This window comes from Frieseomelitta varia, unplaced genomic scaffold (genome assembly GCF_011392965.1).
Source record: "Frieseomelitta varia isolate USP_RPSP 00005682 unplaced genomic scaffold, Fvar_1.2 scaffold_508, whole genome shotgun sequence".
Classification (NCBI taxonomy): domain Eukaryota; kingdom Metazoa; phylum Arthropoda; class Insecta; order Hymenoptera; family Apidae; genus Frieseomelitta; species Frieseomelitta varia.
This window is the reverse complement of record NW_025110266.1, coordinates 80,237-97,139: the sequence shown is the minus strand read 5'-3', so window position 1 is coordinate 97,139 and position 16,903 is coordinate 80,237. Positions and strand designations below refer to the sequence as shown.

The 16,903-nt window shown below is 38.0% G+C and overlaps 2 protein-coding genes across 4 annotated transcripts; both read left to right on the top strand.

The window, feature by feature from the left end:
• The first annotated feature begins 66 nt into the window (after window positions 1–66).
• On the top strand, window positions 67–3,763 carry LOC122533224 (protein prenyltransferase alpha subunit repeat-containing protein 1). Its single transcript, XM_043662724.1, has 2 exons — window positions 67–392; window positions 1,403–3,763. The coding sequence occupies exons 1-2, from the start codon at window positions 82–84 to the stop codon at window positions 2,616–2,618; spliced, it is 1,527 nt and encodes a 508-aa protein (XP_043518659.1). The 5' UTR covers window positions 67–81; the 3' UTR covers window positions 2,619–3,763.
• Window positions 3,764–4,102: 339 nt separating this feature from the next.
• On the top strand, window positions 4,103–16,645 carry LOC122533228 (alpha-protein kinase 1-like). Of its 3 annotated transcripts, XM_043662733.1 has the most exons (4): window positions 10,590–10,608; window positions 10,704–10,988; window positions 12,951–13,221; window positions 16,326–16,645. In XM_043662733.1, exons 2-4 carry the CDS (start codon window positions 10,835–10,837, stop codon window positions 16,606–16,608), a joined length of 708 nt encoding a protein of 235 aa, XP_043518668.1. In that variant the 5' UTR covers window positions 10,590–10,608; window positions 10,704–10,834; the 3' UTR covers window positions 16,609–16,645. The 3 variants fall into 3 exon arrangements, with proteins under 3 accessions (XP_043518669.1, XP_043518670.1, XP_043518668.1); XM_043662734.1 differs by lacking the exons at window positions 10,590–10,608; window positions 10,704–10,988 and adding an exon at window positions 4,103–4,718 and having other exon boundaries at window positions 16,326–16,642; XM_043662735.1 differs by lacking the exon at window positions 10,704–10,988 and having other exon boundaries at window positions 10,402–10,608; window positions 16,326–16,643.
• Window positions 16,646–16,903: the final 258 nt, after the last annotated feature.

Below are 16,903 nucleotides of genomic sequence, written 5' to 3'. Positions count from 1 at the left end.
AAGAAGATACTAATAAACACGATATTTGGAAGATGTAATGATATTGATGTTTTCTTAGAGAAAGAAATATATACAGATTTGATGTCTTCTCAACCACAGTTCGGAACCTCTGATTTCGCGCCATCTGAATTCAAACGTTCGAGACTTGCAGAGAACTTCAAACAGTATCGCAGTATATCCCCCCACACTTCCGTAGAAAAACGCTACATCGTGCCTGCATTGAAAGGTGCAGTGAGAGAAACAGAAGGGTTAATTGTGTGTCAGTTTGTACCTAATTTTCCGAGACATGTAACGAATAATAGTGACGAGGTTACAATGCAAGACGATATTTTCCCGGCTGCAGAGAAAATCCTATCCGACATCGAAAATGTGGTGAAGAAGAATCCGTCACTGTGAGTGTTTTCTTAGATACATTACGAGGGCGGAGTCTTTAAAAATATCTGTGAAATGTACCTCTAAATTCGTGGATTCAGCCCGTCACCTTGTTTATCGTATGGACGACGCAACGTTTCACGTAGCGTATTTTAATTTTGATAAAATTACGTCGTAATATCATCATTGTACGTTTTAATCGGACACGAGAACGTACGACGCTTTGCAAAAGGTTTGCATAGTAAATACAGTATCAGCAATGTTGGTATCTGGTATTTACGATAGGAAACTGGCGCCATCGCGATTATTAAATCTTAATACTTACTATTGAACATGCTTCTCTTTTTCTGTTTCTCTTTTTCTTTTTATATATATATATATATATATATGTACGTGTATATATATAATGCGTGTATGTGTATACACATATTATATATATGCCTCTATATGTATTGCAAGTGTGACATTATAATTGCATGCATACCACTGATGTTATGCCAATAACCGATAATGATAGTACATATCAAACTAAAGACATTAAAAATATATATTTATAGCAGTATATATACATATATACATATATATATATATATATTCTTTATATTTTTATGTAATTCATATCATTCCTTGTAATATTAAACATTTTTTTTTAATTATGTTATCACGTTTAATTATACTTTTAGTAGTAATTATATTAAACTATATTTGATATTTTTTAAAGTCTTTGAATTTTTGTATCTCAACATGTGTGTTATAATAAGCACAGAGAGTTTTAATCCTTCAAGAACTATTTCTGGCATTTTTTCCTAATCTGCTCAGCTTGAAAAGTTCTCCATTGATAGAAAAATGCGACTGGATCGAAAAATAACTCGAGGAATGCAGAAGTATATTTTAATTTTAGTTATGTAAAGCAAATGAACATACGTTTACGTTGAAAAATTGCTGTTTAATCTTTCTCACAGCAGCAGTTGATGTTTGCTGAACACAAGAGTTCGCGTAAGCTAAAGCGTTGACCCGTTTGCAATTTCAGGAAAAGTTTCGAAATAATCCCCGCGGAAGACAATGAGAACAAATCACCTGTATTCCATCAGGAGGACTGCCTTGGGTTGGCGTCGTGGTGCGTGCAACCGCTGTACTGCTACGCTTACCGTCGACTCTTCGAACTTCGACAAAATAAACACAGACGCGAGGAGCCAAGCACAATAGCAAGATGGTTGTTGGGCGCATTGTTATTGAATCCGAATGTTACAACATTTTGGAACATGCGACGGGAGCTGGTAAGGAGTCACAAATTGGAAGCATCCGAGGAATTCTTTTTCTCACGATTGGTGCTCTACCATAAGCCGAAATGTTTCGAGGCGTTCGCCTATCGACGGTGGTTACTGTCGTACATATTGAACAGTAAGGACGGACATTACGATCCAGAATCTGTGGAATCGCCACTCTGTAGGGAATTGGATATAGCGACTACGTGTGCGGACAGATACGCGAGTAACTATCACGCCTGGAGTCACAGGCGTCATGTAATTACTCTTCGTGAATCCCGTGGATTTGCTTACCCAACGTTGGAAACAGAATGGAAGAACTCACTGGCCTGGTGTCAACGACATGTTTCGGATTACAGTGGGCTTTCCTATCGACAGTTCCTGCTGAATAAGTACATGTTTGAGTTGAAGGAACTACCGAGGGAATCGTTTATAAAGTGCCCGGACGTCGGGGAGCAATGGAAAGAGGAACTATTTGCTTACATTAAATCGAACATCAGTGATACAGGGGACATGCATCAATTGCAGAGGTTATACGACTGGATGAATGCGGAATTCAGGGCGATAACTTCGTCGAGAAGGAGACAACGTCAGACAACGTATTTCCGTGCTTTGTCATATTGGCTGGAGGAATGCCGTGCGAATGACAGTGCCATTTGCACATACAACGATCACGAGGCACTATGGTGTCACCGTAGATTCCTGGCGTATCTTCTCTTGCGTTTCATGGCGTCGAATCATTCTTATCACGAGGACGAGTATGCTGACGGCCGATCTGTCGACGAATCAGCCGAGAGAAAGAATGTTCAAAAGTCGTTGACGAACGATGTGACCGTGTGCCATGATTTTCTCGTGCAAGCGTTTCGCGCGCGCACCAACAAGATCGCTGATCTCGCTACCAAACGGGATCAACACGAGAAGATGCTGGTCGAGAGGTTCTTTAAATTTCTTCAAAGTATTGGGTTCGAGATTAGATCGTGATCTTGTTGAGCCAAGGTTCTATTTTTGCACGGCGGATATAACGTATGCGCAATAATCGACATGCATCGATATGCCACTGTAAAAATCACGCAATAACTCTCTTATTTCTGTATTCCACGCAGACGTTATTCCTAGGCGTATTACTCTATCCACGAATTGTATCTCAATAGTGCTCTCTCGTCTGATCTGTTTGCGCGGCAAACTCTATACGCGTAAATCAGTGCTGTCCACGGGAGGGGCCCCTTGTACGACTTTGTCCCCCTTTATGTGTCATCGTTACGAGAGGAACGAGAGCTCGGAAAGAGATGAAGTATGATTTCTTTCTCTTCCCAACTCGCTTTTAAAACAAACGGATATATAGGCGAGAAACTCGTGTTAGTCGCGCGCGTACAATGTAGCACACGAGAGACAGAGTCAGAGAGATATTCTTTACGCCCTGGAGTTGAAGTTGGACAGCACTGTTGTATAAATGATATAGAATCATTTACGATAACGCAAGATCTAATGTACAATGTAGATGAAAAATGGAATGAGTAACGATACTTATTTTTGAGACATTTACCGTGTATTGTTTAAGAGAATTTTCAATAACCGTGCACGATATGTCGTATCGTGATAATTGACGAAGAAAAATGAGATACCGGATGTTGGACAACGTTTGATTTTCTAAGCGTTGTTCTACGATTGCATGGTGAAGAGAGCGAGAGAGAGAGAGAGAAAGAGAGAGAGAAAAAGTGTCTTTTGAGGCTATAGGGAAATATTATCACGCGATAAATATGTGTATAGTCGAACGTTGATAAAGTATGAGATAAAAGAAGAAGAAAAAAAAAAATGTTAGTTTTGTAACCATGTGTTTTTAGTCACCTTATATGTAGAATAGCGGAGGTCCGCGAATGCAGGCCATTTACATCGTCAGGCCAATTGTTTTAACGCCACTAGTACGTATGCGACATTGGCCACGTTGTCCTCCTTTGGCACGACAATCTGACCAAAAATAAACCTTTGGACTTTTGACTGAATTTCTCTTCAGTCTACCGGGAACGGTCGTTGAACGCGTGTGATCGTCAGATTTTTCGTCCACCAAGTCCTATAACTTCCGTTTCATTGTTACATGTTAATAAAGGTCAGTGAACCCTGTCGACAACAATTCTTGTCTTTTTCGTTCACCGATGCAACTCTGCCCTTGGTACACATGCATACTCGCCTTGAATACACGGTCTCTCATAAAACGGACTTGGCCCTAATGCGACGTTCCACTTGTCTTGGCCTTAATCTTCCAATGCCCTTCAACTCTTAGAATTAACGTTTCACACGTGCAAGAGGACATAAAATCTGCAGGGAATTACACGGTTTTAACATAACAGCTGCAAACGTAAACGTCTCTTGGATGCTCCTCAAGTTCCAGGAAAATGTGTATTGTTTATTTATTTATTTTTTGGAGTTGCGCTACATTTGTGAAAACAGAAAAACATGTTATCATTAACGATTAAAAATATCATTATTGAACACGAATAGAAACGGTAAGAACACCGTGTTCCTCTGCCGAACAGCAATTATTTACATCCTGCGTATTTACATACAATGCAGTACTAATCGACGCATGATAATTCCATTTAGTAATAAATGAAACGTTCATCGACCAAGCGATAGATCGATAAATTCCGTCTAACAATGAGTGTCGTAAACGATATATCGTTCGCGAGTTCGGAGAAGGAATCGACCGAAAAAAAATTCATATCTCGTTCTAGACACAACATTGTCAACGGATTACTCTTAATATATCGTCGAAACTCGCACGTGACTATTGTCTATTACGTCTATTGGTCGATTAGTTCGATTGTACGACGAGGTACGACGAGTCGCGGTCGATAGGTATCCTCAGGAGATTCCACCAGTGTGATACTTCAGGGAAGACAACGTGACAAAGTGTGCAGTGGCGGGTCGGACGAGTCGTTTGTCCTTTGCTCGTTCGCCAAAAATCGAACGCATCGTAATATATATCGGAAGTCGAATCGATGGCGTCACAGGCTGGATCCACGATTCAAGCTAACCTCAATGATTTCACCAAACAGAACCGGATGAAGGTCGCTCAACCTAAAGGTAAGCTGATTACTTTTCTCTGTTTTTTTTTTTGCCGCGTCGTTCGTTCACTGCGTTGTTGCAATAACTTGCGAGTCATTTGTCGACAATTTTCCCTGGAAATTTTTTCGTCAAACGCGTGTTTATTTTGATGAAACGTGGTACAGAATACAAGCGAGCCGCGGTTTCTTGTTGATATACTCGTAGATAAATAATCACTATTTTATGTCGATGTTGTATACATGTCGTTCGGGTATTTATAACCTGGGTTATAACAAGAGCACCCTAGAAGCTTCGAACATTGACAGAGATTTTTCAGTTAGATGAATTTAATTATTTGTTTTCCCTTTTAATTCTTAAGTACACGTATATACCGAGTTTGATTGTTTTCATTGGAAAGTTCATTTTTCGCATTTTGAAATGTTGGATGCCTGAAGGTGCTGTCGCAACGTTATACGGTATTTCATAAGCAAAAAGGCTAGTAATATTGTGAAAGTGTGTGGGTAAATTTCTTTTTGCTGCAGTGAAAGTGGGCGAACCTTATCTTTCTGTTGATTGCATATAAGCTTTATCTATTAGATTATCTTGGTTCTAATGTACTTTATATATATTTTGTATGTCATCCTTGGTGACATAATCGCATAAAACAGCCTTTTTTGAATAAAATATATTGCACACTTGAAACGGAGTAACACGAAAAAGACATGATAGTGTAATATAGATTAAAATTAATAGCATAGTTATATAAAGTAAAAAGTTGCTACTGAAATAATATTATAAGCAAATTCATAATAAAAGTTAATAGTACAAAAACGTATATAAAATAGAAATTGGCTGATAAAATAATATTGCAATAACAATTCAATCGATAATAAAGTCAGTAATAAAGAGGGGAAGAAAAATAATTACGTAGAGAGAAAGGTTAACAAAATTGTCACGTAAACTAGAAATTAATTAATCAAGTAACATCAGAATTGGAATTTGACGTACTTGTTGCAAAAAAAAAAAAAGAAACTAAAAAATTATTACGCAACGCAGAAGCAACATAATACGCACAGTAATAAACGGAAACAATAAATCAAAGTTCGTTAGTAAAACAATATCGGAATTCGATGTACTCGTTGCGAAAATCAGCAATAAAGATAGAGAGTTATTAAACCTTGACCTATTGCCGAATTAACCACGTATAGATTCGCTTCCTTCCTCTTCATCCTTTATTCATAGATTCGGTATATACGTGTATATACGGAGGAGTTCAAAGCGACATCACGCTCCACTTAGCATTACCAAGGTCGGTAATAGTTTAGGTATAAATTTTGTTTAAATAACAATTCACGTGGGGAGGAAGCTCGTCGTGTCTTCACTAATCGACAAAAATCCCTCTAAGAGGATTGGATGCATCACCTGGCAAGAGACCCGCATAGTGTTCGTAAGAACGTCCTGTTTAAACGTGAAACAATAAAGCAGCCTTTCAACGGGTTTCTATGATGTTTCCTCGGATTATAAATCTAGAAATGTCTAAATTAGGAGTTGGAGCGTTAAACTTCCAAGCAAATTTAATACGTTACTTAAAAATCTTCATCGATGTATGCTCTTTTAATCGGAGACGATGAAACTTAAGTAGTTCTTTCTCATGACAGAAATTTTCTTTTCTTGGAATAATGTGAATATTGGAATAAAAAAAGATAATAAATAATAATGAAGACTAGATGAAAAAAATACATATACACTTGTTGAAAAAGTGTGAATATTTTAATGCATCATATTTGGAAGGGGGAAGAATTAATATTAAGTATAAAGATGTAAAGATTCAAAATTAATAAACACAAGTATTTTGTAAAAAATCAAAATCTGCTACTGTTATAATGATTAATATTAGCTTGATTCGAAGATCAGGTAAAAAAATATGATGTCACATTTTTTCATGTCTTTTCATTTAATTGTATTCCGACAGTATATATATATATATATATTTTTTTATTTTCTTGAACATTTAGAAAATATCAACAATTGCGCAAATCAATATCAATTAACATAAAAATTAAATGTTACTCGCTTTTTATGTGACGATTTGTTATTATTTATCTTTTAATTTATCAGATTTATTCCTATTTTCACTTTAAAGATCAGAAAATTGACAAAAATGGACTTATATTGTTTGTGGTCTTCATATAAAAAATTATATCTTGCTCCTGTGGCCTTCATATGTGATTGTTTCATAGAATGTTGGATTAAAAAATCCATCAAAAAAAATACATTTCCCTGTAGCATTGTATCTAAATATTCACAGAACATGCACTTACTACATATACTCTGTACTCTGATTGCGGCAATACTCACGTGTCGTATGTCTATTTTAACATCTCTTCTCTCGAGAGAGCGACCGATTCCATATAAATGTGAAAATTTTCAATATGACGCAGACAGACTACCGACTTTCTATTTTAAGATCAGTTTAATCTGTCGTTGGCATGCTCGTCGTAAACAGAGTGCAGAGTCCTTCGCGCAATGCGTTTCATTACGAGTGTCGCGACATGTACATATTTATATGGATTTATATTATGTACATATTACGCTTTATCGCTTGCATAAACAAGTACCTTGTCCGGTGTACTTTGATCAAACATCATGAAACTCGTCATGAACACTGTATATTTATATTTTTATTACTTTTTCGTGGCGTTTTTGTTTTCCTTCGTTTAATTCAATTAAATTACTAGTAGATCGTGAATTTTTATGCATTTTTAAATTTTTAATCTATTGTTTCGTTATATTGTAATTTATTTTATATATATTCGTTCACACGTTATAATATACACGTATGTATTTCTGCAACTTCAAGTTTCCAAGAATCCCTGAATGCTGTAACAAATTGTATAATGTATCTTTATTTGAAAAAATGCGAGTCACTTAGTAATGAATAAATATTAAATGAAACATTTTTAACTAAAGGAGATAGAAAACTCAAATGAAATACTATATGTTAAAAGGTTAAAAGTAACTTATAGTAACGGTGCCTACAATAATAAATTTATAATGAAGTAACTAGAAAATGAAAGCAGCAAATGTAATGTGTGCTAAATGATACACTTTGTCCAAGCATAACTAAAATCTCTTATTACTTTTCATCATAAAATATTTGTGGTTCTCTGTGTTTTTTAACTTTTTTTAAAATAAAATCACATTGTATGAACTTTTTTATTACGAGTGTAATAAAAATTGTAAAGAACAAAATTGAAAACAGAAAGCAACGTAAAATGATAATATTTGAGATTCTTTATGCTTTCTACTTTACTAAATAATAGTGATATACATATACGTATGTTACGAACAAGATGACGTAAGAAAAATAACGATATCTCATTTTTCTGGAATACTTTAAAGTGGTGGATAAGGGATTTCAAGTACAAAGACAGAGCAGATATCTCAATGATTATAGCCGGTAATGGTAACAATTCGATTAAATACCGTTTTCGCATAGAATCCGTCCTTCTTGTCACGAAATACACAGCTCTGAACTCGCGACCCTCTCCGTGAGGAACGGACGTGCACATATGCGCTCACTTAATACTAATTGAGACTGAATTAACGAGCACACGGATAAAATGGAACTTGAACGCGCTATCGGCCAAGCGCTGACGATATTACGGTTATCGCGACTCTCCTGAATTCGCCGACTATTGTTTTTCTTTTCTTTTCTTTTTTTTTTTTTTCATTATCAGATTTTATCAATTCGCGAGATGCGAGGTGTTCTTAATCCTGCTGCGTTCAATTGTATTTGCCTGTATTTTAAAAGATTTCTTTGGCACAGACAAGAATTATTAAAAGACAGAATTGAGGTGAATAGGTGAAATATTATGTTGAGAGAAATACTAGCTAAATGTTGTGTTCTTGTTTCAATTGTATTTTTCTGATTTTAAAAGATTTTTAGATTTGTCGTTCTCCGTGAATTCCAAACTTTCTAGAAATTTTCTACAGTTTTAAATGTTACAAAACACTTCTAAGTGTATAAAATAATTGAGTACCATGGAGAATGGAATACTACACAGTAGAAAATGATTTTATCGAACAATTCCTTATCGATATCCTGATAAAAAATTGCACGCTATTTTCATATTCACTTTTAAAGACAAAATATTCATTACGACAACTAGTTTAAAATTTTTGCACAGTACTGTCGTTCCGTTCGAAAGACATAACAAATTTTAAATCGTCAAATTTAGGTCGTTACATGTTTTGTCTTCATTTGTTGCTAACCTGCGAGTTTGTTTTCTCCAGTGTTCTAGGACAATTTTCGGCGTTGACAACTCGATCGACGTCCGTTTTTTTGATGTTTTAGGCTAATGCTTGTCGTCGATTGCCTCCTATATTATTCGTTAAGATTTGAAATTGATTGGCTAGTAAGTGTTCGCGAGAATCGTATAAAATACAGGAAATCTCAGGCTCTCAGGCAGTATCGTATTCACAACGAGCCAGACAATGTTTCTTCATTCAACATCGTACTCTACTCAGAATCACATGTAATGTATGTATCATACTTATCATCTCTCGGCAACTACTCAACAATTGTTAAATATCATATGAATTAATTAACTTCTAGTTAAAAGCGAAATTCGTCCTCTGAATTCGTGTAATTTCTTCAATCTAATTTCAATTTTGGATTATAAAATTAGTCGAAGAATTATCGGAGATAGGCAGGACGAATTCAAAATTACTCGTTATAAAATTATATTTATACAATTTTTCAAAAAAAAAAAAAACCAATCTTCTCAAGTCTACTTCTCGTTATAAAATTATATTTATATAATCTTTGAAAAAAAACCAATCTTCTCTAAGTCTACCTCTCGATTATCGATTATCGTCGTAAAAAGATTCTCAAAATTTCATACAGAGAAACAAAGAGGAATTCCCGTTCGAGCGATTCTTTGTATTTCGAGTGACGAGAATTTCACGTGGTTACATCATTTTGCGGGACGATTCCGGAAATAATTGTGCATCAAGGAGAATCCGCGGATTCGTACGTGTCGCAAATATTCGTACGTGTCGTTGAGGGAAATGCGGCAAAGCCAGGAAGGATGCGCGGCCCATTGCCAAAAAGCGTGACTGTCCTTGTACCTAAGTGAGACATTCGAGTTTTTAGTCGTTAGTCAGAGTCTTGCAAAGTCGTTTTTCAAACGTCGCTATATACTTCCGTCTCGACGTGCGAGAGATCGGTGATTTGTTTTTAATGAGGTTAGTGCCATACGGATCGTTCACCAAACGAAACGATACTAACGTAACGTTTTTACGAAATTAAAGCAATCAGAGAATTAATTCGTTCGATTTAAGAATCTTATGTTTATCTAGGGGTCTACTTTTTAAAGCAAGAGTTTTTTTTATAGATTTTTTTCATTTTACTCTATATGCCTTTGCTTTGTGTCGTGTTTTGTCAATATCTGACGTGTACTTTGTTAATATCTTAGTGTTACAAAATATTATATTAATACTTTCCCTGAAATCACTTTTTTTTTTTTGGAATTCTCGAGATCATCGATTTCTTTCTTCCAGTAAGAATACGTATTTTTTGAGAAATCGATCAACAAATTTCTCATACTTTGTAAAGTATTAAAGTACTTATTTTTGCAAGTTTAAAAGATTCATTCATTCCGTGCTTTGTATTTTTCATACTTTTTACAGTATCAACCTAGTAAAATTTGTGAAATTATTTAAATCCCCTCCCCCTCAGATTCCAAAATACTCTAGCCACGAAAAAAACGTTAACACCTCTCGCCTCGCCGTGCTCCACTTTTGGTCCAATTTGCTCGCGAGACTCGTGCAAGGTGTGTTTCTAGTTTGATCCGCTGTGTCTCGCCGCGTCGGTCGGAGTATCAAGATCGTTTCTCTATGGCGCTGCGAATTGATCAGATACGAGGTAAGCACGAATGAACGAATGGCTGAAAGTTGACTTGATTACGGCAGTAGAGGCAATGCTTGTAATACGCTCACGTAATACGTAACTTTTGCAAGGAAACATAACATAACCGAAGACATAGTACACCGAATGTTAAGGTTGGCGTGATGCAAGAGAGGTTTTAAACGAATTAAAGCCAAGAGCCAGGCAGGAATCCCGCGTCTTTTGCTAACAACACCACGCCACGATGTTTCTTAAACATCAGTCGCCTCTCAAGCCTTCCGTTTTGCATAACTTGTTCGCGACTTTTTACCGCTTACCTGATCTCTTATCGCGAAATATTTATCAACGCTCCACGCGAAGAGGAACCTGTATAACGATGTCGACGCGAGGCTTCTCAGGTGATGATCGCCACGCTTGTTTGAACGTTACCCACTTTTCGTGAAAAGGAATGAAAAGGAAACGAGAAAGGAACGAGATAGAGTAAACGTTTGTGATGTGCCGGATATATTATTGCATTTATAATCGTCGGTTACATGACTATCGCGCGTCTCTTGGACTATGGACCGTTGTTTTTTTTCTGTTTTTTTTTTGCATCTTTGTAAGTTCTGCGTCTGGCGGCATTTATGTATCTACAACGTGACAATGTTGGGCAAGTCTCGAGTCTCGCAAAGTAATTTTCGGGAAGTAGATAATTATTCTCGAAGTGTGTCTCGACGAGTGTTTTTGGTGAACGATACAATTGTATCTTGTAATATTTTCAGGGCGTTTTAACGCGTCTTTCGTTTCTAAATGAGGTTGTAGAAATGCAAACAGAAACGTATGAATTCGCAAGGAAACGTGAATTACTCGCAGTGATTGCTCCTTCTCGCGAAATACGATTCGTGTTCGATTTATATAACTGGCTTTGAGTGATTCCACACAGCGTGTGATCGATTTTAAAACTGAAAGACGTGCTTTGTCGATGTGAAATTAACTTATATATACTTACATACGTATGCAGTTTGTTGTTTGCTTCGTGTCACATCGATAAGTGTACGATTTATCTGTTTTTTTTTTTTTTTAATTTATTTATACACGCAATCGTAATTTTATTTATGTTTTTTTTCATATTTCTTTTAATTCTAATTCGCGTTTTTTATTCATTTATTCGCATTTTTATCTGTTTATTTGTTAATGCATTCTCTATCACATTGCTCGTATGCGAACGACAGTGTATCTGTAATACTACGTATCACGTGATTTATATACGCATGTATAGCGATACTTTTTGATACGTTAGTCATGTTTTTTCACTATCAGTCGCCTTTTATCTATTTATAATTTAGTTAAAGTAGACCTGAAGTACAAATTACAATATTCCATTTTATCTAAACTTGTGGACAAATGATTTACGTAATTGGTATTCGTCACCAACTGTTTCGAGCTACTCAAGTAAAAGAATTCAACAGTAGAAGTTCGTTCCAACAAATGGATTCGATTGAAATGGTTTGTCGGAGAATTATTTAAATATTTCACAACTGTACAAATATTTTAAATTTACAAAGTGTTGCAAACAACGGGCAATATTTGGCTTAGTCGATATTTTTAAATGTTCAAAAGCGTGGTAAGAAGACATATTTCATTCCGACTCGATAAAAGAGCAACTTCAAAACCTCACCGTACTATAATTTGAGTTTTCCTAATTTATATATAATATAATACATTGTATATATTATATATAATATTATATATATATATATATTTAACTTATTACCCTTATTAAAAATATTAAGCAATTTATATTATATATAATATTATATATATATTTAACTTATTACCCTTATTAAAAATATTAAGCAATTTCAAAACCTCACCGTATTATAATTTGACTTTTTCTAATTTATATAATACATTGTATATATTATATATAATATTATATATATATATATATATATATATATATATATATTTAACTTATTACCCTTATTAAAAATATTAAATTTATATATAACATAATATATTGTATATATTATATATAATATTATTGGCACTTGAGAGTACTTTAGAAAATCTCAAGATCATAAGATCACAAGCATTACATTTTTCTCGTGTCGCGACTACTAAAATTCGACGACTGGAGTATTTTTTTCTAAAGCACTTCTCAAGCACTTTAGAAAATCTCAAGCTCGCAAAGGCGAGATACATGTATATTTGTCTCATTTCACGACCGTGAAAATTCGACTCGAGTCTCTTTCACAAAGTGCTCAAGATCGCGAGCAATCTATCTCTCCCTCCCCCGCCCCCTCCCCCCACCTCCCCACTTCACGAATGCGACGTTCGACGAGATTGTGACACACAAGGATCACACGCTTGTTTTCCAGACAGCGAGCTAGGATCGCCGTTTCGACGCGCCGCGTCCCTCCGGCTGCCAAAATCATCCAACTCGAGCAACACCGTCGATCGCAATCGATTGCACGTGTCGCCGTGCGACGGCAAACCATCACCATCGCCAGCATCCATAACCCCGGATAAGGCGGACGCCACACCAGTCCGGCCCGCCAGGCACTCCGCACCTGCGATCGACGCACCTGCGCCGGAATACCTCGCCAGGAATCTTCTCCAGCTTGGCTGTCCCGTCGTGTCAATGCCCACGTAAGTCTCTCTCTGATCTATCGCGTGTGCACTCGTTTACGGCTCGATAGATCCATCCGGATCGTCATTTCGTAGCGATTCCCGCGAACCGCGATCATCATCTCTCGCTCTCGCCCCCGGGAGAATAGGATTACTGCGCATTTTGCACTGCGGTTGGCGAGAGAGTGGCTGGCTGTGGCGCGGCTGGGTGCACGGGGTGTGTTACTTTAGATATAGAACGACAAGGGAGGAACTGTCTTCTCCTGGCCTCCGAGTGAATTTCGTGGAGATGGAATGTATTCGAATGAAATCTCGGTCGGTTGTAGATAGTAAATTGGAGGAGTTGAGCAGTGACGTGTTGTTGTACTCGCGGCGGAGATTCTTCTTCGTGATGTTACGTTACGGCAATTTTCTCTTGTCTTTCTCGTTTGGCAGTCGATGAAATTAATTTGTTGCTGTTAACCTCTCTTGCGCTGGAATGATGGACGCGTGCCACGTCGAGAATTTCTTTTGCAATATTTTCTCAGTTTTATAAGTATATATATATATATATATATATACCGAAGTATAACCTAAGCGAATGAATTTATTATTTCTTAGTAATTTCTATCTAAATGAGAGCGACGAATTATTGTGTACGGTTTGGTCGCTCGTTATGGTTGCCAGCGCGATTGGTTAACGATTCCCGATGCATATTTTCGAGAGTCGAAAGAGACAATTCCGAGGTGACGTGGTCCGGTCCTGAGGCAGGAGGCTCGAGGTCCTTGCGTCTACCAAAATGTCTCGAACCGCTTGCTTCATCACCCAAAAATACACTTTAACATACTTCGACTCCAATTTTTACATCCATTCTTCGTCGCGCGTGTCGTTCCTACTTCCTTATCTTTTAATTACTTTAATTTTATCAAAGAAATTTAATTTACCATCTCTCATCGAAGATAAAAAAACAGAAAAAAAATCAAAGAGAATGAAATTTGTTCCCCGTTCACAGGCGATTCTCTCGCTACGCTCCTGTGTCAGCCACCGGGCGTACACCGGCAGTCCCTTAATGAGGAAGTTATTTTTATTTCGCCAGGCCTGCGAAGCAATTAAACGTCCACCTTGTAAACATGTATCAGCGCGAGGCCAGCTGCGCACACGTGTTATCGCGCCGCCGAGATTGGGGAATAAACGTTCGCGATCAGCTGACGCGAGAACCGCGCGCGCGTTCCCTCTGTCGGTCGTTTTTCCCTCCGAGATATATCTCCGCTATGGGTGCAGCAAACGATGCAATAATCCCCCATCGGCTGCATCCGTTCGCCGCGCACACGTATCAACCAGCCAGCCAGCTCCTCGTTCCGCTATACATATATAGATGTTGCAACTGGCGGCGTGGTGTACGGTCAATAGCTGGCAGGACTGGCGCAGACGCGCCGAAACAGCTGAGTGTGCGTTCACGTACATCCAACGGTGCTGCTGTACCATTGGTGTACATCCGCGAAAGTGTCGTCGAGCAGCGAGGAGAATCGCACGAGCGCCGGACTGCAGCACGTCCGGCACACCGCATTGCCGTATTTTCACTGCGAGCTCTTCCCGAGTCGGAGCTGTCCACGTTGCCGCTGTCCACTCGCGAAAAGTCCGACCACCTGAGACCGGGAGTTAGTTTCGCTCTTCTTCGCTGGGTTTTCCTTTTTTTTTTTTTTTTTTAAACGAGACAAAAGAAGACTGAAGATTCACTTTTGTATTCACTCGAGACGTTTCCGCCGAGATGAGGGAAATCGGTGCACCGTGTTAATAAGAGGGAGAGAGTCTACGGGGGAAAGTGGTTTCGGGGGATAGCCTCTTTCGTTCGTTGTCCCTCTGAGAACGAGGAGGTGTACAACGAGTGAAGGGCGGTGAAGGGGGCGAGAGGGGGGGAGGGACTTGTTAGAAAAGAAATCAGAGAATAAACATCCGTATGCGATATAAAGAAGAGTTTCATTGATCCTCCAAGCAGCCTCTTGGCTTTGAAACAGAAACGATGCTGCGACCGTATTGAACCGCGAGCGAAACTTTCGGCTTCTCGTTCCATCGAATGGAAAGTTGTCGAGGTCCTTGTGTGTCGTTACCGCCGTTTAACCATGAAGAACGGAACGAGCGGATAAGGAAGCCTTCTCTAGAGTGATTAGAGAAGCAACGAAAGGGACCTAATTTTCGAGTTCAGTTTTTGCATGTGACACTGTGTAGTTGTAACAGTGGGACAGTGGCGCCCCTCTATTGGACTGCTAGCTACGACAACACTCATCGCAGGTGTGACTTTTTCAAACTCGTTTTCTCGCGTCAACCGCCGGAGCCTTGCGTTCAGCAAACGGTGTTTCGACCAACCACCGTATTTTTCAAACTTTTCCATCCGCGAAAGTTACGAGATCCCAGACTCATCTTTGCTTGTTCGTTACTTAATCGATTTTTCTTTCTTCCTTTTTTTTTTTTTTTTTTTGTATGTCACAAATAAGGGAGAGAGACTTTCTTTCTCTCTTTCGTTCTTTAGATCGACCCTTCCTCAATCGTCTCGAAATTTACGTCATTTAAAAGGCACTTAACCGCGTGTGAAGTCCACGTAAGGTTAAACATTCCATCATTGACGCATGTGGATCATTTCCTTCCCGTTGTTGCATCTAATATAAGCTCTTGATATTTTATTTCCCGTCTATTATCCGGCTCAAATATCTGCTCTACTTTCTCACTGACAAAGAAACGAAAACCATCAGGCCCATCGTAACTTTTCCAAATTTCTCGAGCGCGAACTTGAGCCACAATTCAAAGCCACAATTTTCAATCTCGTCGCGATTCTCATTGCAAAAAACCTGACAAATCTGACGAAGAAAAAAAAAAGAAAAAACATAATCGCTGTCATCGAAGCAGATTAAAATTATTGATGAGTTTCGGATTTGCGTAGCTGCGTAATCAGATCCTTCGTTAGACAAGTAGCAACAAATCAGTGACGCGACGTAAATTTCGAAATATCATGCGGTATCGTTGGATGAAAATCGTTATCCTCGACAAGGAATTCGGAGGGAGACCAACAATGTATTATTAATCCCACGATGTTCAAGTCAATGGTCATTGACCAGTTTAATATTTCGGAGTTGCTGATTTTTTTTTTCCAGACCTCGTGGAGGAGTTGGGTCTGAGCCTCCGCAGAGTAGCGACAGCGATGAATACTCGACGACTCATACCCAACAGCAGCAGCAGCAGCAGCAGCAGCAGCAGCAGCAACAGCAGCAGCAGCAGCAGCAGCAGCAGCAGCAGCAGCAGCTGCAACAGCAGCAGCAGCAGCATGGTCATGGGCATGGGTATGGTCAAGGACAGGCGGATATCTACAACGTGCCCAAAGTCCAGGTGTCGGGACCATCGAACAATGATGAATCCTCTTCCGTCGTCAATGGGTAAGTCTGATCCTATCCTATTCCTATTTCTGACGATGATCGCTTGATGAGGGAAGTCTGGCACATTATAATAATCTTCTTAGAAGACTGTAGATATTTATGTATTTGCAAAATACTTGGATGTAGAGTAGTTTGTATAAACTCTGTTTATATGAACTTTTCAGGGAACAAATAGTTCATATATATATATATATATAATTAGAATTCATATAATAGATATTTGATAGATATCCTACTCTCCATTAGTGATTTTTTTTGTTCATGTAATAGGAATTTAGATTAGATTTAATATGAATTTG

Excerpts from the sequence above, each read along its gene's own strand:
- LOC122533224 (XM_043662724.1), top strand. The coding sequence starts at position 82 with ATGTCTTCTCAACCACAGTTCGGAACCTCTGATTTCGCGCCATCTGAA. Across the intron at positions 393-1,402 it reads GTGAAGAAGAATCCGTCACT|GAAAAGTTTCGAAATAATCC; the intron begins GTGAGTGTTTTC and ends TTGCAATTTCAG.
- LOC122533228 (XM_043662733.1), top strand. The coding sequence starts at position 10,835 with ATGTTTCTTAAACATCAGTCGCCTCTCAAGCCTTCCGTTTTGCATAAC. Across the intron at positions 10,989-12,950 it reads GTCGACGCGAGGCTTCTCAG|ACAGCGAGCTAGGATCGCCG; the intron begins GTGATGATCGCC and ends CTTGTTTTCCAG. Across the intron at positions 13,222-16,325 it reads CCCGTCGTGTCAATGCCCAC|ACCTCGTGGAGGAGTTGGGT; the intron begins GTAAGTCTCTCT and ends TTTTTTTTCCAG.